The sequence below is a fragment of the Garra rufa genome, chromosome 1, assembly GCF_049309525.1.
Source record: "Garra rufa chromosome 1, GarRuf1.0, whole genome shotgun sequence".
Classification (NCBI taxonomy): Eukaryota; Metazoa; Chordata; class Actinopteri; order Cypriniformes; family Cyprinidae; genus Garra; species Garra rufa.
The window spans coordinates 52649084-52670225 of NC_133361.1; the positions used below are offsets into that span (position 1 = coordinate 52649084).

Below are 21142 nucleotides of genomic sequence, written 5' to 3' on the forward strand. Positions count from 1 at the left end.
CTATTAAAGGGTTCAGGATTGACATCTGAAACAGGATACAGTTTACCAAAAAGTTGACACCGATAATGCAACATATTAAAATGTTTTTCTTCACAAAAAGATGGAATTTGAACATTCGAAAAGCAAGCCAATGCCAACCTCACCGAAGCCTTTTCAATGGGCACAACTTCATTTTTTTGCTCTGGAAACATCGGCAACGCTTCCTGCGACGATGCCAATATATTAGATCTGAATATTTTTACTCTTTTTTTTTTTTTTTTTTACCTCGTCCTCTTACGCCGTATAAAAATAAAGCTAGACTACCTACCTACCTACCTACCTACCTAAGAATTCATGTATTGGTTTGTTCACTTTCAACAAGCTTATAAGTCAGACTGCAGGATGACGCCAGTATTGAGGAATGGAGCGTGGGTAGTCAAGATGGCGTCTGGTGGGCAGGCCAGTCGAGCTGAGTTCCTTGATCGAAAGGAATCCATTTTGCAGCTTGCTAAAGTCAGAGCGGGCCGAAGATCAAGTCCCAAATGACAAACGTATTAGTCTTTCGTTGACATTGGCTTCTAATCTTCGTCTACTCTTCGGTAAGGACAGTAGTGCTTCTGCGTTAGCTTATGCCGGATCGCTCTTGTTCTGTGTGCCCTGCTAATGTTCAGCCTCTCCTAAAGTCTAGTCTGTGAAAATGCTACATGAAATACTGTTAATATGTTGTCTTAATGCAAAAAAAAATCAACGAATTGGTTTAAAACAAAAGAGGAAGAGGAGGATCCAAAGTAAGTAAAATAAGTATAAGAGTTACTAGCAGCTGAAAAGATACGTTGGATTTTCTTCTCTTCTTTTCAAATAATGCAGAAAGATCCGTTATAGCAGCATCAGGCGTCGAGTGCTGCGGTATAATCCACCCTTCAGTCTGAGCTCCTCGTGAGGCCCACACGTCTGTCGGCCGACTGACAGGTCCGTCCCGCCTGGAGAAAAGGTTCCTCTGCGAGCGCCGGCGGAGGGAGATCATTCCACAGCGAAGCCGCAGGTCTCCTCGATGGCCGTCAGCAGTTTGTCGTAGAGTTTGTCGTAGCCCTCGTACGGGGGAATGTCGATACGGTTGAAGCTGGGGAGAAAGTAAAAAGAAATTAATAGTAGGGATGCACGGAAATGAAAATTCTTGGCCGAAGCCGAAGCCAAACAAAATTAAACACCGGGCCGAAGGCCAATTACCGAACACGTTTTTTGTGTTTTTTCCCCTATGTATTTTGTCAAATTTTTTCACCATTGCATGATTTAAAAAGCCAAATTGTGCTATTATACAGGTTTGCTTTTCAAAAATAAAATCAATTACAAAACAATTGAAAAATATTTACTTATTAACACTAAACATTTTTAACATTCTAGACATTATAGCCAACAAAGCACATTTGTACTTAAAATTAATACATTTGTAAAATAATATTCTTTGGCCATTTTTAATACCCCCTTCTTGAATCAGGCATGTGTTTTTTAATTTACACAAAAAAAAAAAAAAAAAAAATGCAGCCTTGCTGAGCAAGAGAATGTTATTATAAATGTATTAATAGCGCTGTTGTAATGATTGTTATCTTTCATAATTTTATTTTACAGAACAACAGTAAAATTACAATGCTTACATTTATGAATGTTGACTTTTATTTTGGCGGAAACCCGCAAGAAGACAAGTTTGTGCAGCGCTGTCAGAATAATACAATTTGTGTGTATTAGACAACGTAATGTTCTGTAGTTTACTGACTAATGGTTTAAGGCCATTTTGTGATTTAACCAGCAACGACCACCGATTCCCCTCTTCTCATGGAAGACATACGATGCGATACTAAACAGTCTCATGCTGTCGGTGCTTGTAATGATTTTAGCGTCTTTCTCTGACAGTTTTAAATGCTTTCACACTGCTGACATGTTTGCTGCATTAGGGCGCACCTCTATTTGATCAGGTCACGCCATTGCTCGGTATAATTCCTGCCTTTTCGCTTATTTCGCCGGACACCAAAAGCTTTTTTTTTTGTTGCCATTTTTGGCCGAATAATTTCGTTCGGTTGCTGAACATTCGGTGCATCCCTAATAAATAGTGCTGAATTAATGCAGAAAATAGTTTGTCCATGGGTCAAAGATGTTAAGATGTCTACGTCAAAAGAAATTTACAAAAGTGATTTTGTGTCCATAGAAAGCACATTAAATGTAAGTGTCTACTTTTAGGGTTTCAAATTGATTTTTTGAAATAAAAAAAGGTCAAATTGGTTGAATTAAAGTTACATTGTCATTCAGTGTAACACAATATTTATGTAAAGATTTAAACATGTTTATTCTGACTTGTACATATTAAAATATTTAAAAGAGTACGGGAGCATTTTAAATTTTTCTGTCTTTTAAATGAGTCAAAAATTCTTACTGACAAATGGGCAAAACCTAGGAAAGTTGCACATTTTTAAAATGTAGAATTACAACTAATTAGTATTTGAGGTGAAAATAGTTCATCTTTAATGTCATAAATTGATTTTTGTTGTAAATATGCCTGACAAAATTGACACTGAATGACATTTTAGTGGGTCTTTTGTAAATTAGGGAAAAATTATTTTTTTGCTTAGAAAAGCTAAAACAAAAATGCAATTAAATAAAAAAAAATAAAAAAAAAATTTAAAGCAGTATTAAACTTATTGTTTTTATGCTTAAACGCTTTTGTCTTTGACTTACTTATATATTGGTGAGAATGATTAATTGGCTAATATTTGACGTTTGAGACTACTGTATCTTATATTATTGTATATTGACAACAAAAATATTGCTTCAAAATACTTGTAATATTTATATACTACCACTAAAAAAAAATTAGTTTTTTGTTCTGAAATGTTATTACAATTTAAAAGAACTTTTTTCTATTTTAATATATTGTAAAATGTAATTTATTCCTGTGATGCAAAGAAGTCTCTTCTTCTCACCAAGCCTGCATTTTTTAGATCCAAAGTACAACAACATTTTGTTATATTTTTACTATTAAAATAACTGTTTTCAATATATTTTAAAATGTAATTTATTCCTGCGATCAAAGCCACATTTTCAACATCATTACTCCAATCTTCGTTGTCACTCTAATATAATGATTTGCTGCTCAAGAAACATTTTTTTTTAATATATCCATATTTAAAACAGTTGAGTACATTTTTTTCCAGGATTCTTTGATGAATAGAAAGATCCAAAGATCAGCATTTATCTGAAATAAAAAGCTTTTGTAACATTATACACTATACTATTCAAAAGCTTGGAGTCTGTATTTTTTTTTTTTAGGGAAAGAAAGTATAGAAATTAATACTTTTATTAAGCAAGGGAAAAAATTGTACTTAGCTGTTTTCAACATAATAATAATAATAATAAAAGTTTTTTGACAAATCAGAATATTAGAATGATTTCTGAAGGATCACATTTTCAAAAATTCAGCTTTGAAATCACAAGAATAAATTACATTTTAAAATATTTTTTAATAGAAAACAGTTACTTTAAATCGTAAAAATACTTTAAGAATGTACTGTTTTGCTGCACTTTGGATTAAATAAATGTCGGCTTGGTGAGCATAAGATACTTAAAAAAAATGTTTACTGTTCAAAATCTTTTGAAAGAACTGGTAATGTATATTTGCATTATACTGATCAATGACAACGCAGCTTTTTCAATTTTGCCATTTTCCTTTGAAAGACTAAACTAGTTGGTAACTAGTCTGTAGAAATGTGCTTACCAGGTGTGTGCTTTGGGCAGGTTGTTGGTGCTGGCATCGATCTGATGGATGGTAAAAAGACGTGGTCCAGCAGCACCTGCATCATACAGCATTTTAGAGCGAATATATAGCGATATTTATTTCAATATAAAGACTAAGACACTTTGAACTAGATCATATTTACAAGACACACTCTAGTTCAAAAGCATTACGATAGTAAACATATAATAAACATATGTGATAATGTGATGCTTTCTTTTTCCTTTCAAGGTCATGAATGAAAAACTCGTGCTAAAGGAAGTGACATCAGGTACCTTGCAGGGCTTTGAATCCCTGCAGTGGGACTCTGGAGGAGCCGGTGACAAACTGCAGCAGCCTGGCTCTCCTTTCCTCATCATACGACTCCACGGCCCGCCAGAACCACTTCACAATATTACTGTCAGGCGTGCAGTGCTTCAGACGGGTGTTTGACTTCCAGTCGTTGATGTCGATCTTTCCGAGTCCACACACAATGAGCTGAAAATGCGAGACGCACCTGAATCATTACCCATGCTCTGATACCACTCATCATTATGAGTGAAAAAGAGCAACTAAAAATATGCTGCATGAACTATGAGCTAAGACAGCAAGTTGATTGCCTGGTTTAAGTGGATTTATTTTAGTAAATGGACGCGTTTGTTTTCTAGAGTAAGTTTTCATACCTCCAACTCTTTCTCATCAAACGCCTTGAGTAGGTGTTGTGGGATGACTTCATTAAAGCCTTTCTGCAGGGCCAAGAACTGAGCCTCGATGCCCCTCAGGAACCGCCAGTTCACATACAGCCTGTGCAAAAACAGCAATGTTCAAACTTTTTGCATATCCAGATGTTTTCCAGATGGCCTGTTGAAAGTCTAGACAGCAAAACAAATTTAAAATCTGATTTTTTTAGAATCTCATTCAAACCACATTTGAAAGTGGTATGAAATGTGATTCCAATCAGATTTTGGTGCTCTGGGTGCTCAGATGATGCACTTCCACTTTTGCGGCATCTGTTTTGAAAGCCTCGCCACATATGTAGATACGCTTATGTCATACCAAAGCAACCCATGCACATAGGTTGGTTAAGTCTGGACACGCAAACTTGATTTGATCACTTGCAATTAACAGTGCAGACAGTTTTGCCTGAAAACATCGGAGAAAAATCCGATTTGCTTGCAGATTGATCAGCCTTAAAGGGACGGTTCATTCAAAAATGAAAAATATTCCATGATTTACTAAACCCTCAAGCCATCCTAGGTGTATATGACTTACTTCTTTAAGACGAATACAATTGGAGTTATATTTAAACATGTCCTGTCTCTTCCAAGCTTTATAATGGCAGTGAATGGGTGTTGAGATTTTGGAGCTCAATAAAGTGCATCCATCCATCATAAACAGTGCTCCACACAGCTCCAGGGGGTTTATAAAGGCCTTCTGAAGTGAATCGATGCATTTGTGTAAGAGAAATATCCATATTTAAAACTTTATAAACTGTAATCTCTAGCTTTTGCTAACTTGTACACACATTCACAAGAGAGTGGCGTTCCAACACGTGTAAAACAGTTACCAGAAGCTAGAGATAATAGTTCACAAAGTTTTAAATACTTTTTATGGATGGACGGATGCATTTTATTGGACTTCAACATCTCAACACCCATTCACTGCCATTATAAAGAGCCAGGACTTTTCTTAATTTAACTCAGATTGTATTCGTCTGAAAGAACGAACACTTAGGAAGTAAACTATCACTTTAATTGCATCTGCAGAAACATAATAGACAGGGAGGACGACGGTGTTCAGGTAAAACAGCTAAAGCCACACGCACCTCACATACTCCTTCTTGGTGTCCTGGGTGACAGGGATGCTCTTGCCATTGGGTTTGAGCTCATGCTGAATGATCTCTCCGTATGCATTGTGTTCAACACAGAACGTGTGGTCCAACACCCCAGTGATGTCATTATCTCTAAACACAGACCACAGAAAAAAAAAAGTTTATTACTATTATTATACAACACAGACATACAGTTGAGGTCAAAAGTTTACATCCCTCTTTCAGAATCAGCAAAATGTTAATTACTTTAACAAAACAAGAGAGATCATACAAAATGTTATGTTATTGTTTATTTAGTACTGACCTGAATAAGATATTTCAAATAAAAGATGTTTACATATAGTCCACAAGAGAAAATAATAGTTGCATTTATGAAAATGCATCTTTTCACACTGAGGACAATTGAGGCACTCGTATGCAACTATTACAGAAGGTTTAAATGCTCACTGATGCTCCAGAAAGAAACTCAATGCATTATAAAATTTCAAGGTCAGGGTAAATGCAACTGATTTTGTCTTCTGGGGAACATGTAACAGTTTCTGAAGGGCAGTACAAAATGAAAAAATATGTTTTTTAGGCAAAATTAGAAAAAATGTACACATTTTCTTTCTGTTCAAAAGTTTTCACCCCCTGGCTCTTAATGCATGTTTTTTTCCTTCTGGAGCATCGGTGAGCGTTTGAACCTTCTGTAACAGTTGTATATGAGTCTCTCCGTTGTCCTCAGTGTGAAAAGATGGATCTCAAAATCATACAGTCATTGTTGGAAAGGGTTCAAATACACAAAAATGCCGGAAATTTGTGGGCTCTGAAGTATTTTTCTGAAGAACAGCAGGCAGTATAACTGTCTAAAACAAACAAGGGACTCATGAACAACCATCACAGCTGTGGGTCATTCAGGTAACATCAAAGTATTAAGAATCAAGTGTATGTCAAGTGAGTCATTTTTATAAATTCAACTATTATTTTTTTCTCTTGTGGACTATATGTAAACGTCTTTTATGAGAAATATCTCATTTAGGTCAGTACTAAATAAACAATAACATGGATTTTGTACGATCCCTATATCATTATTATATACTGCAGATTCTGAAAGGGGGTTGTAAACTTTTGACCTCAACTGTAACATTCCAGCCCCTTTTTTGTAATAACTATTTTACAATTCATTTTCGAGTATATATTATATTGCACTACAGATGGACGTCTAAAGCACACTAACAGGATCCAGACGAGGCTGTTGTGGAGATCTGGATCCACCGACTCCATGTCGTCCAGAGTGATGGGTTTCCCTAGCAACTGCTTGTAGAAGGGCAGAGTGAAGCCTCCATCTATGTAGTGGCCATGGAAAACAGCCATTCCCATAATCCTCCCCACAAAGTGGAAATAGGACAAATGCTCCTAAAACACAAACAAACAAAGCAAATGAAGATGAGTGTTTTTGTTTCTAGAATACTACATGGGAACCTAATGAGGAAGCTCCAGGTGCACCTACTGGATTCACAGCAGAGTCCGGGTTGATCTGTAGCGTGTAGATGTCATCCCGTGAATACTGGAACAGTCCGTAGTATGGATTTAACATCTCATGCGACAGCAAGTACAACCACTCCCTATGACACAAATTATTGACAGTCTATCGTGACCCACTTTGGCATTGCTATACTCTAATGCTACCACTAGATGGACACACAAGCATTAAAAAACTGCATTCCTAATCCTATCGTGATACATTTATTAGCAAAACAGGACAGTATTCAAAAAAGGATGCCAGGACTTGATTTTATCCGTCGGGGATTGATTGGATTGTGGAAAGTGATAACCGATGGGTTAAGAAAGTTGTTTTATAAGTGGAGAAAGTTACATATTATTGAAATTACAAAGACATGTTTTCTTTTGAATAATATTCACAAATGAGTTATTGAGAATAAATGTGTTAAGAAAGAAAACTAGGCCAATTTTGATTTCACGCTCAGCTTTAAGCTTAGGTTTTGCGTCTCTGTGTCAAACTCATACCTAGCGACTCCACCATAGTCGAGACCTTCCTCTCCTCTGAACTTGACCATCAACCTCTTCCACAGGTCCTTCGGCCTCATCTTCATCACCTGCCGGTATGATTCCTGAGAAACAGTGGAGACGTGTTGAGATGTAAGAAAGGTTACAGAAAGGTAAGAATGCAAGTCATCCATACTGTCATACCTTAATTAAGATGGAAAGTTCACAAAAAGGGCATAGAAACTAGTTTGACAAACTTACTTAGCTTCACATAACTGTGAAATGTAATAAAGAACTTTGAGTTCATGCCCATTTTCATTAGTTAACTACATTAGTTAACATGAACTAAGAATGAACAATACCTCTACAGCATTTGTAGCTATACTATTATAGTAACAATGACTGCATTTTATATTAACTAACATTAACAAAGACTGATAAATAGTAATACATGTATTGTTCATTGTTTGTTCATGTTAGTTAAAACATTAAATAATGTTAACACATGACACCTTTTAAAGTGTTACCTTTTTTGTTTTCATTTTTTAGCTTTTGTTAAGTTTTAGTAATTTTGTTGTGTGTTCTCGTCATACTTATTATTTTAATGGGTTTATTTTTTAAATATTTGAATGCCTATATATTTTTTATTCAATTTGATTTCAGTTTGAATTATTTCAGTACATAAAGTTAATTCAATAAAATGTTTTATTGGCAACTAGCTGAAATAAAATTAGTTTATAAGCTTTATTTCAGTTAATATTTGATGTTTTTAGTTTTAGTTAACTATAATAAGCCTGGTATATGCACAAAAATCATGAATTATAATACATTTTTAAAAATATAAATTATATATAAATAAATAAATAAATATAAAAAGGAATGATTTGTAAGACTAATCACAGAAAAAAGAAACAAATATGAAAAAATAGACAGAAAATAACAGCTAAAATTAAGGTTGGCTTGATTTCTCATTTTAATAAAACAATATTGCTTTTTAAATCCCAAGAATCGTTTATTCTAGGCTATTTTCAGCATTTTAGCATGCATCCCAGTCAATAAATCACAATAAGCTTTGTGCTTTGTTACATTTGATATAAAACAAAGTCTTAGATTTCAAATTCTGCCCATTTTATTTCAGTATTCAAACAATAAATATCGTTTTGGCACCGTTTAATGTGGAGTGACAACTGGAGCATAACTTTATTATTATAAAAACGTTATTTGTCAATCATTCAGTCAGTAAATTTGAACCTTTAATATTCATGTCGTACCAAAAATATAAATATAAATTTACATTATAAAACGGTTAGTTCCATTGCTCAATTCTGATTGGTCAGCAGCTGTGTCGTATTCATGATACGGCACTGCTATGACCGCTTCACTCAACGGTTTTGTGTATCATTGAACCCCCTTAGCAACCACCCTTAGCAACGTAAACACAGCTGCAGCAGTTAGGGACTACTTTTTACAGCGGAAGGCAGTTAATGATTTTACTTTATGAAAACGTACAACTTAATATATATAAATTAATATATATTTTTGATTTTAATATTTTTATTGTGTGGTAACCGTTTTATAAAAGCAATAAGGTACGAGAGGCCGTGCTGTATCATGAATAAATCATGGCTGAAGGGCGTTGTTAGGCATGACGCGAAGCATAAGTATGTAAGTAAGTATATAAGTAAGTATATCATATCAAACTTCATTTTTGATTAATAATACGCATTACTAAGAACTTCATTTGGACAACTTTAAAGGCGATTTTCTCAACATTTTAATTTTTCTGCACCCTCCAGATTTTCAAATAGTTGTATCTCGGACAAATATTGTCCTATTATTATCCTAACAAACCATACATCAATGGAAAGCTTATTTATTCACCTTTTAGATGATTTATAAACCTTATGACTGGATTTGTGGTCCAGTGTCACATATATCCAAAAAAAATGACATTTAATCGAATCAAAACGAATTGCAAGCTTGTGAATCATAATCAAATTAAAAATTGTAATTTGTGTAAAATTGCAATTACATAAAAATTTTCTCAAACTGCTCTACATAAAATAGATTGGCGAATTTCTTCATTGAAAACACAAAACTGATGCAATCCAATTCATCTGCCATTCTCCAACCTGATCGTAATTCTTTTCTTCCGCAAATCCTTTGACAGCAAGTTTTTGATTTCACTTCAACTGTGCTTAATGCAACACAACTCTGTATTGCTTAATCTGTGACTTAGCAGCCATTTATGCTGCAACCAGCCCTTGGAGATGTGTCAATCTATTACAGCTGATCTGTCATCTCATAATCTTGCCAGTAAACTCGAAAAAAACCCAAACTCATGCAAAAGGGTTCATATAATCCGATGTTTACGGTCAGACTGGTCCATGGGGAGAGAGCACAGCATGTTGGAATGCAGCATCCAGAAATGTCTGTGCACATCCAGCTCAACACCCATAAACACCCTAAAACAGATGACCAAACAGACGCGCAGACCAAAAATCACTTCAAGCTGAGGAAAGAGAGAAGGGGGGTGGAAATGTTTTTCCAACAGGCCCGAGATGAGGCTCAGAGCATTTATGCTAATGAACTTCAACATCACGCCTGATGCATGATGGCTTTTTCCACACGTAAACTGAACTGTGGGCAATTTCCAGCAGAGCTCAAAAGCCTTCACAGTAAAGGTTAACCAGGCCTTTGGGCTTGTTAAGCACTATTAAAGGCTCATTCAGACGGACAGGTGTTACTTGTGCAACTAACACCCTCCAATGACAACATCTCACAAAAGTCCCATCTGCCCCCAAACTGACAGCACGTCCAACAACTGAGTCAACATCAATGTGAATTCTGCTGCTTCGTGATTGGTTGAGAGTTTGCAGGGGTGTGCAAAAAACAAAACAAAACAATGAAAACAGCTAATTGAAATTAAATGATGAAATGCGAGTTTTATTTATTTTGGCCATTTGACCCTTTATTGGACAGGCATGCAGTAGAGAGAAAATAAAAATTATGTTAAGAAGAGGCAGAAACAAGTCAGTTAAAAAAAAAAGAAAAAAAAAAGCATTAGGTGAATTTGATCTTGTGCCACACAAACGATAGCCTCTTTCATAAGTCTTTACTGGTGAAATAGCAGTAAATTACTGTTAAGATATCAAGTGTTAACACAATCTTTTCAAAAATACCAGTAAATTCATTTAGGCTATTTACCGGTATGAGAAGTTGTAACATTACCAGTAATGTGCTCTGTGTGAACACAGAATGAAGATTACCGGTATGAGCACGTACGAGTTCATAACGCACTGACATAAGCCATCTACTCTGGGCCAATCATAAAGTTCTTATGAAGATTATGTGATTACCCTGAGCTGGTTACAGTAAGCTCTGCTGCTTTTGATTAGTTTTTCTATGAAAAAATGTGCTAGATGGACATCTAGTTGGATACTATTATGAGCGTCTTATGTTTATAAGAGCAAAAAACATAGGTTCTGTTTGATCAACACTTAATGCCCGTCACTCAGACTTCAAAAATGTTCAGAAAGTGAAACTGAAGCACTTCTACTCGTGTGGGCGAATGCAGACAAAGACACAGCTTTTAAAGATTGTTTCCGATGACTGACATCACAAAATATACTGGTATTTTGGTGCTGATGTGCGAATTACCGGTAGTTTTTGTGTATTTGTTACTGGTAAAGTCATTCTGGTAATTTGCGGTAAATTTACTGGGATTGCTGTGTAAAAGGCACTTATGACTCGCAATTATGAGTGTTAAGACTGCTAAAACCATTTAGTGTTTTAGTCTTGTTTTACATTCTAAAAATAATATCTAATATACAAATATTGACCGTATACATTTACTTGAGAAACAAAGTAACAAAATGAATCTAATGAAATTTAGAGGTTTATGCTTTTTTCACTTTTTTTTGTATGCCAATGATATTAAAAAAAAAACTTAATTCATTAGGTACAACATGCTTTTTTCTTAGATTACTTTTTGAAAAATACTGTAATTTTGCTTACTGAGTAAATGTTTTTTTCTAATAGTGTTGAGATATTTTTACAGGAAAAGATCCAGGATTTTTTTCCATATAGTGGACTTCAATGGGGATCAACGGGTTGAAGGTCCAAATTGCAGTTTCAATGCAGCTTCACAATCCCCGATGAGGAATAAAGGAGTTATCTAGTGAAACAATTTCATTTTCTTAAAATAATACAAATTTATATACTTTTTAACCACAAATGCTCATCTTGCACCAGCTCAACTTCGCACATTACATAATCAAGTTGGAAAGGTCACACACAGTTATTTCTTCATCTGTGTACTTCGGTTCAAAAAGGTAATGTTGGGCAAAAAACTCCATCTCAACTTCAAAATCGTTTGACACTGTTGTTTTACCTTTTGTAAACGGCATTTGACTTTCTTTGCACGTTCACTTTGTAAACACTGAGTTTGTACTTTCACCTACGTCCTGTGTGACGTTTGTCCGTTTGTGTGTGATTGCGTAATGCGTGAAGCCGAGCTAGTGCAAGATGAGCATTTGTGGTTAAATTTTTTTTAGAAAATGACAGATCGTTTCACTAGATGAGACCTTTATTCCTCGGCTGGGATTGTGTAGAGCCCTTTAAAGCTGCAATGAAACTGCAATTTAAGCATTCAACCTGTTGGTCATCATTTAAGTAAAAAAAAAAAATCCTGTATGTTTTTCTCACAAAGCCTAATTTATTTTTGATTAAAGAAAGACATAAACATCTTGGATGACATGGGGTTGAGTAAATTATCAGGAATTTTTTATTCTGGAAGTGAACTAATCCTTTTATAGCATCTGTAATTTGAACACCATCAACAACTATTTCAATTAATTGATTCAAAACTGATATAATTTGTTTGCATCACCACCAAAATGTCTGTTTTTTATTGTTGATATATATCTAAAAAAAAGGCATATTGTTATGTAAATATAGCAATCTATTACCATGTTTTTGTTACATAGTGCATAAAAACAAATATAATTCAATATAATTCCTAGTGCTCGTTTAGAGAAAAACTGTGGGAAAACATGCTGTTATTATTTTATATTACTGTGCTTGAGTTTCAAAATTAATTTTGAAGCTGGTTGGCTACAGTGGTTGTTTGGTTGATATGATTCCTCTAATAAAAAAAATCACTAATAAATACATAAATATCTCCATTGTTCAAAAGTTATAGGTCGGTAAGATTTTTTTTTAAATGTCTTGAAATGGTAAAATGGCCAGCAAGGCTGCATTAATTTAATTAAAAATGCAGCAAAAACAGTAACTGTTAAAATAACGGTTTTCCTTTTGAATATATTTTAAAATGTAATTTACTCCTGCGATGCAAAACTGAATTTTCAGCAGCCATTACTCCAGTCTTCAGTATCATATAGAATTTGTTCAAAAGTATTTGATGAATATAAACTTTAAAAGAACGGCATTTATTTGAAATATAAATATTTTGTAACATTGTAGATGTCTTTACTGTCACTTTTGCTCAATTTAATGCATCCTAGTATATTTTAAATACATTTCCCTGTTGAATTTCCTGATTATTTATTATTTCCTGCTGTCTTCCTTTAACATTACAACTTTCATCACCATAGGATCTCATCTTAAAATAATAATATGAAAAAAACTTTGCTTTCTCTGTCCTTAATCCCCCCGTCTAGCTTGTACTAACTTGAACAATGCTTGAAACTTGTATTACGAGCACTTCCTGGGTTTATTTTGTCTCTTTATGATGAATCACTTGTTGTATTCCACAATTTTAAGTCGCTTTAGATAAAACCGTCTACACTCTTAAAAATAAAGGTTCTAAAAGGGTGTTTTTGCAGTGATGCCATAATAGAACCATTTTGAAGAACATTTTAAAAATCTAAAGAACCTTTTTTAACCATAAAGAAAAATTTCAGCATTTTAAAGGTTCTACGGATGTTCAAGGTTCTTCAAGGAACCACTGATGCCAATAAAGAACCTTTATTTTTAAGAGTGTGCTAAATGAATAAATATAAATGAAAATAATCCAAGATCTCACCTCAAAGATCTCCTCACGCGAGACCTCGATACGGCAGTGTCCCGCCTGTGGCTGCTGCTGGGACAGCTCCTGTCTCAGGATCTTCAGTTTCTGCACCAGATCACGCTTGTACTTGGGCACGGTGAGACATTCAGGGTCCTCAGGGAGATTTCCTGGAGACATGACAGACTGGGCCTGCTCCTTAAGCTGTCCGGGGCGACTGTGAAGAAAGAGCGAGGAGAAAAGAGAAACAGGGATAATAAAATGAGATCAATAAAACGTTCTGTCAACATGCACACACAAACACTAAAGCCTGACCCCATCTTCACCCCTGATGCCAAAGCAGCGACGCCCTTTCAGTGCCAACTCACAGGTATGTGTCACGCCAGTGCCAAACAAAAAATAGCTTGCAAATACAAGAAATGAGGACAGAAGTTCACTTCACAAGCTCTGACATGGTGCTAATGTAATGCTGATGTAATGCTGAATACACAATCGGTGCAAAACACTGGACACTTTTGAATACCTAATAACACGCTTAAAATGTTTAAATGTCACTGTATTCAATTACAAGATGTCAAACAATGTGGCATCTGCAAACAATAACAAACTTCAGTGCTAGACTAATAAAGATGGAGTGAGATGCATTCTTTAATATGAAAACATATCACTCCATGCTCACTTCACAGTCTCTCTCAGATGCTCATGTATCCATGTGACAGAGATCCCTACACTCGTTCTCTGTCTGCACGTGACCCACATTCCTCAAATATTCCCTTCCTCCCGTTTGCGTTCCTTGACACGCAGAAACTCACTTCTCTTTGCCTGCAGTTTGCCTGCAGTTTTCCTGCTTCATGCTGTATTTAAAGGACTTGCAGTAACTGCTCTAAGATCTGGTTTGAATCTCAATCAATGTAAACAAACAGTCCAAATGAGTTCTCACTGCTGTATACTGTTGCATTATCCTAACTTTGATTCATGGGTATCTGAGTAGATATAAAGGACAAATCTAGTTCAAAACAAGACAAAACAAATGCAAGATGAGCATTTATGGTTAAAAGTATATACATTTTCACTGTTTTAAGAAAATGACCAACGGTTTCGCAAGATAAGACTCTTATTCCTTGGCTGGGATCGTGTAGAGCCCTTTGAAGCTGCATTGAAACTGCAACTTGGAGCTTCAACCCAATGATACCCATTGAAGGTCGTTATATGAAGAAAAATGCTGGAATGTTTTCCTCAAAAATCTTAATTTCTTTTCATTTAAAGAAACAAAGACATGAACCTATTGGACCACATGTAAGTGAAATTTTTATTCTGGAAGTGAACTTCTTTAAATAAGACTTGCATATTTAATATATTTTTGAATAACGTCATTTACCAAAATATTTCATTAGCTAACACATTTTTGGATGTGTGCCCTTATGCCTGTTGACAAAAATGTTGTCAAATTGGATAGAAAGTAAAACTGAAGCCTTTAAAGATAATTTCCGATGACTGACATCACAGAATTTACTGGTATTTTGGTGCTGATGTGCGAATGGTCTCTTACTGGTATTTTTTGTGTATTTGTTACCGGTAAAGTAATTCTGGTAATTTTACTGTAATTTACTTGGATTGCTGTGTGAAAGGGACTGATGACTAGGGCTGGTCGATTCCGAAATTTTTGGAATTCCAATTCCAATTCCAAGAATCGATTCCTCACTGCTGTTTTCAATTCTTTTCCGATTCTTGTTTTTTTAGATTGGAGGAAGCTAATTTCACAATGACTGCAGGATAAGGCCATAGAAAGCCTCCTTATATTATGAAGACTAGTAGCCGAGACATGCAGCCTTCCATTTGAGAGGCACCGATATATGAGTTTTGTTAAAATGAAAATGGCTCTGAATGAGGAGTCGATTCCAAACTTTGGAATCAATGATCTTATACATTTTTCACCGTGCCCAAGTAACAAGACAAATCTAATGAAATTTAGAGAGGTTTCTGCCTTTTTCATTTTTTTATATGCCAGTGAAATAAAAAATAAACAATTCATTAGGTACAACACGCTTTTTTCTTAGATTACTCTATGAAAAAATACTGTCATTTTGCTTATTGAGTAAATGTATTTTGTTTTACTAATGTTGAGATATTTTTACAGGAAAAGATGCAGAATTTTTCTCCATATAGTGAACTTCGGGTTGAAGGTCCAAATATAATGCAGCTTCAAAGGGCTCTACACGATCCCAGCCGAGGAATAAAGGTCTTTATCTAGTGAAACAATCAGTCATTTTCTAAAAAAATAAAAATGTGTGTACATTTTTATCCACAAAAGCTCGTCTTGCAAGGTGAGCATTTGTGGTTAAAAAGTATATACATTTGTATTGTTTTAAGAAAATGGCCGACAGTTTTGCTAGATTGCTTGGCTGGGATCATGTAGAGCCCTTCAAAGCTGCATTGAAACTGCAATTTGGACCTTCAACCCATTGATCCCTATTAAAGTCCACTATATGGAGAAAAATCCTGGAATGTTTTCCTCAAAAATCTTAATTTCTTTTCATTTGAAGAAAGAAAGACATGAACATCTTGGATGACATGGGGGTGAGTAAACGTTTAAGAAATGTTAATTCTTTAAAAAGAGATCTTCTCCTTTAAATAAGACATTTATTCCAGCTAATATCTGTAAGAATTGCATATTTGATATATTTTTGAATAAGCATCGCATCATTTACCGAAACATTTAGCTAACACATTTTTGGATGTGTGCTGTAATCCATTAGTGACCCTTGAAATGCTGGATGTGGACCAAGAGGGTGGATCCATCAAAAGACAGCAGCAACTGAAGCATGCACACACGCACACCCACCCACCCGAAGCTCCCATCACGCACTTAAAATTACCGACCGATCGTGAGATCATCAGCCCATCAAGGTTGAGAGAAAAGCACACAGCGGAGAGGATTTTTGCCTGATGACAGAGAGGTGAGATTTTGCACGCTGATATAAGGCAGATGTTTCGACAGATATCCGCATAATCTGTCTGAGGCCTTTTCCAAAAATGAGACTGCTGCTGCGCCAGGAACGTTTAGACTCACTCGCCTTGATAGTTAGCTTGCTTGACGGGTGACGTCTCAATGCAAATGATCTGCTCGGACTGAGGCCTGGCATCTCTTTATGGAAAACATGGTGATGCAATATAAAATCAAAATTTATGTAATGAACTTACTGTGAGTCTGTTTAGTATGTAATTATTTCAAGCTATGCTGATGATGAAATTGATATTTAAACATCACATGAAAGCTGAATAAATAAGCTTTCCATTGATGTGTGGTACAACTATTTGAAAATCTTGAATCCAAACATTGAGAAAATCGCCTTTAAAGTAGTCCAAATGAAGTTCTTAGCAATGCATATTACTAATCAAAAATTACGTTTTAATATATTTACGATAGAAAATTTATCAAATGCCTTTATGGAACATGATCGTTACTTAATTTCCTAATGATTTTTGGCATGAAAGTAAAATATTGATAATTTTGACCCATAAAATGTATTTGTGGCTATTGTTACAAATATACCCGTGCTACTTAAGACTGGTTTTGTGGTCCATAGGTGGTTTCATATAAATATTCATGTGAAAAAAACGTCAACTAAAATATTTTTTCTTGCTGCACTGCTATACAGTATCATGAGGTTGCTAGGTGTTTTCTCACAGTATAATTGGTTTCCCTAAATTTCACTTTAATTAACATCCTCTTAATTGCAATGCTATAAGCTCTTCAGTGTCAAAACTACTAAACAAATATTAATGTGCGATTATCTAATAACTAAATATCATTTGTACTATTGTTAAAAAGCGAAACTAAACTAACAATAGGTCATTATTTGTCATTTTAAGATTAGCTCCATTGTATGGAAGACTGTTTCCACCTACGAAGAATGCATTTTTACATTATTGTTTGTCTCATACTTTCTCCTCCTTCTTTTACAAATATCATGCATGTCTGAGTCATACATATTATGTAGTATTATTAGGCTTACTAACTTTAACCTGGTAAGAAGGTCAAAATATCAATAAATATCTATAAATAAAAAAAGAAGAATTTTGGTGGATAAACATTTTTCAAATATAATTTTTATTTTAAAGTATTGTATTGAAATTGGCTTCACTGCTTACATTATTTAATAGATGCCAAATTATTATACGAGTAATATTTTCTCACAACTCTTTACTCATTATCTTAAACTTTATCCTTTAGCCCCGGTTTCACAGACAAGGCTTAAGCCTCGTCCCAGATTTAAATGCAAGTCTGAGCTGTTTCAACTGAAAGAAACTTGCACTGACTGATCTTAAAATATATCAGTGCCTTTGTTTTGTCTCAAGATGGACATCAGTAATGTTTTTTTCTAAGGCACGTTTATAAAAAAAATACTTAAAATGTCTTAATTTAACTATGGCCTAATCCTGGCTTAGTCTAAGCCCTGTCTGTGAAACCAGGCCTTAAAGTATTACCTTGTTTATCTTTTAAATTTTTACCTTACCTTCATTTGTTTATTGTTATTTTACACCTTATTGGTGAAAACCACGCTTGCTTGGTCGATTAACAGAGGTTTGATTTTCAAATAGGGCTGTCAAACAATTAAATCGCATCCAAAATAATGTGTTTACATAATACACGTATATAACCTGTGAAACTTTTAGGATTCTTTTATGAAAAAAATGTTACAAAAAACAGCATTTATTAAAATATAATTTTTTTTAACAATATACACTACTGTTTAAAAGTTTGGGGTCAGTACAAGTTTTTTCTTTCTTCTTTTTGATAGAAATTAATACTTTTATTCAGCAAGGATGGGTCAAATTGATTAAAGTAGCCTAATAGTAAAGACTTTTATTTATTTATTTTTTAGAAAAGATAATCAAATTAAATGCTGTACTTTTAAACTTTTTATTTAGAAAAAAGTATCACAGTTTCCAAAAAAAAATTAGAAACAGCATAACTGTATCCAACATTGATAATAAATCAGTATATTAAAATGATTTCTGAAGGATCATGTGACACTGAAGACTAAAGTAATGATGCTGAAAATTCAGCTTTGCAGCACAGAAATAAATTATATTTTACAGTATATTAAAATACAAAATTTTAAATTATAATAATATTTCACAATTACACTGTTTTTTCTGTATTTTTGATCAAATAAATGCAGCCTTGATAAGCAGAAGAAACTCATTACTGATCTTACCGATCCCAAACTTTTGAACAGCAGTGTATATTATGTAAACACAAACTTTTATTTTGGACGCAGTTGTTTACGATAAATCATTTTGCAGCCCTAATTTCAAAGTGCACATTTTTCATTTTCTAAAACATTTTTTAGTTGCCAATATTGGCAATGGGCACTGAAAAAGCCATACTGATCTCAGTCCAAACCTCCTGGCTGATAGGTAGCTGTTTCACATTGTGAAAGATACTATGCAGGTGCAACGATTCATTTGCACGCTCCTACGTGAACTGTTATTCCCCGACTTGTGAGATTTCAACCATGCATGCTGTACCCCACCGAATATTCTTGTTACTGCAAGAACAACACGAAGTGGGAAGACGGAATGTGGGACACGTCCTTTGATCTGTCAGGACAGGAAAAGGGAAACTCGATCTCTCCCCATTAATGCATTCCTTTGGCTCACACGACTCACACAAACTCACACGTGTACACGTGCACGCAGACAAAATACTCTGACTGCAGAGAGTCCGATTCATTCCTTACCTGCTCTGAGCCTCAACAGCACCACGGGAGCCATTCGGACTGGGACTGTTGGAATAAACGTGAAAAAAGATGGGATGAGACTTCAGCAATAACACAATGTCACGCACACTGCAGGGCTATTTCATTTCTCTAGTAGTTTCTGGCTCTTTTTTTGATTATGTAGAGTTGGACTCACTTTAGGACGAGGTGCAGGTTAGCGGAGAGACGTGGGTCTGTGAATTGTGTGGTTCGGTTGTTGTGGTCCACGAAGTACACACGTCCGGTGGCTGTGTTTCTTATCTCCCAGCCTGGAGGCAATGGGCCCAACTCCTCACAATTCACATTACTGAGATCCCTGCAGAGAGAGAGGAAGACAGGAATTATTACAGTTTCAATTTTGACCCTGTCGTACGAGTCAATTTTGTGAAATTGAGATTTATACATCATCTGAAAGCTGAATAAATCTGCTTTTCATTGATGTATGGTTTGTTAGGATAGGACAATATTTGAAAAATCTGAAATCTGAGGGTGCAAAAAAATCGAAATATTGAGAAAATCACCTTTAAAGTTGTCCGAATTAAGTTCTTAGCAATGCATATGACTAATCAAAAATTTGATTTTGATATATTTATGGTAGAAAGTTAGCAACATGATCTTTACTTAATATCCTAATGATTTTGGGCATAAAATAGATATTTGTGACCCATACAGTGTATTTTTGGCTGTTGCTACACAAGTACCCGTGATATTTAAGACTTTTAAGGTTTTGTGGTTCAGGGTCACATATGATTACACATATTCCCCCGGTTTCACAGACAAGGCTTAAGGCTAGTCCCAGACTAAAATGCATGCTTGAACCGTCTACTAAAAATAACTTGCGCATACATGTCTTAAAATATGTCTGTGTCATTGTTTAATCTAAAGACGCACACCAGTAATGTATTTTTCTAAGGCAGTTAAATAGAACATGCTTAAATATCCTAATTTAACTAAGGCCTAGTCCTGGCCTAAGCTAAGCCCTGTACGTGAAACTGAACCATTATGATTATTGAAAATTAACAATCATAATATTATTATTCTTATTTTTATGAGAGCATGAGTTTTCTCCTTGTTGAGATGATTAATTATGAAACTTTTATAGTTTATAATTATATTATATTAATTACAAACAAAACATCTGGTATATATTTGATTTATCACCATAGTAAGTTTTATGTTACAGATTTTTTTTGCTTTTTTTCCCCACATATGTAAGACACATTATTAAGACAAATTTATTAATATTCGAAAATGTCTATTCACCAAATCAAATTTCACTGCTTATTTAGAAAAAAATAAAAATAAAAGATTATCCCACATGCCTATGCCATATATATATTTTTATTTACAATAAATTAAAAAAAGTATTTTACCATGTATTTTTAACATTTCAAATGCTTTATGTATATAGTAGCAACATTTAAAGTGGATCAAAACCTTTCATCAAAGTTGTCCTAAAACCAAAACAATACCTGTTCTTGATGAACTTTTTTGATCTACTTCAAATGTTGCCTACTGTAGACTTAAAGGATAACTGTTGCCAAAATGCAACCTGGGCTGTTTTTTTTTTAACTGTAAACGAGACAAACTTGTATCTAAAAGCATAATTACGACAAACAAGCCGTTTTTGAGATGTGATTTCGTTTTGTGGTCAGTGGCCGGTGAATGGGAGTACTAGGGGCATAAATTTGAGCGCATCAAAATCTATATTTTTACAACACTAAGAAGCTCGACACACCATGAAAGTATCGCCTGGGTCTCTACACATGAACTCGAGCATTGAGAACATTGTT

General features: G+C 34.7%; 1 protein-coding gene across 1 annotated transcript in view; it reads right to left on the bottom strand.

Moving 5' to 3' along the window:
• Positions 1-6: 6 nt before the first annotated feature.
• The window catches only part of smurf2 (SMAD specific E3 ubiquitin protein ligase 2), an 87148-nt gene continuing 66012 nt past the window's right edge, over positions 7-21142 (bottom strand). Inside the window, exons 10-20 of the mRNA XM_073833547.1 lie at positions 19507-19665; positions 19332-19376; positions 13603-13801; positions 7578-7681; positions 7060-7174; positions 6787-6965; positions 5565-5702; positions 4423-4543; positions 4036-4237; positions 3743-3818; positions 7-1099 (exon numbers count right to left, since the gene is read on the bottom strand). Of these exons, the coding sequence (XP_073689648.1) occupies positions 1000-1099; positions 3743-3818; positions 4036-4237; positions 4423-4543; positions 5565-5702; positions 6787-6965; positions 7060-7174; positions 7578-7681; positions 13603-13801; positions 19332-19376; positions 19507-19665 (1438 nt within the window). The 3' untranslated portion in view covers positions 7-999. The remainder of the gene's footprint in view (positions 1100-3742; positions 3819-4035; positions 4238-4422; positions 4544-5564; positions 5703-6786; positions 6966-7059; positions 7175-7577; positions 7682-13602; positions 13802-19331; positions 19377-19506; positions 19666-21142) is intronic.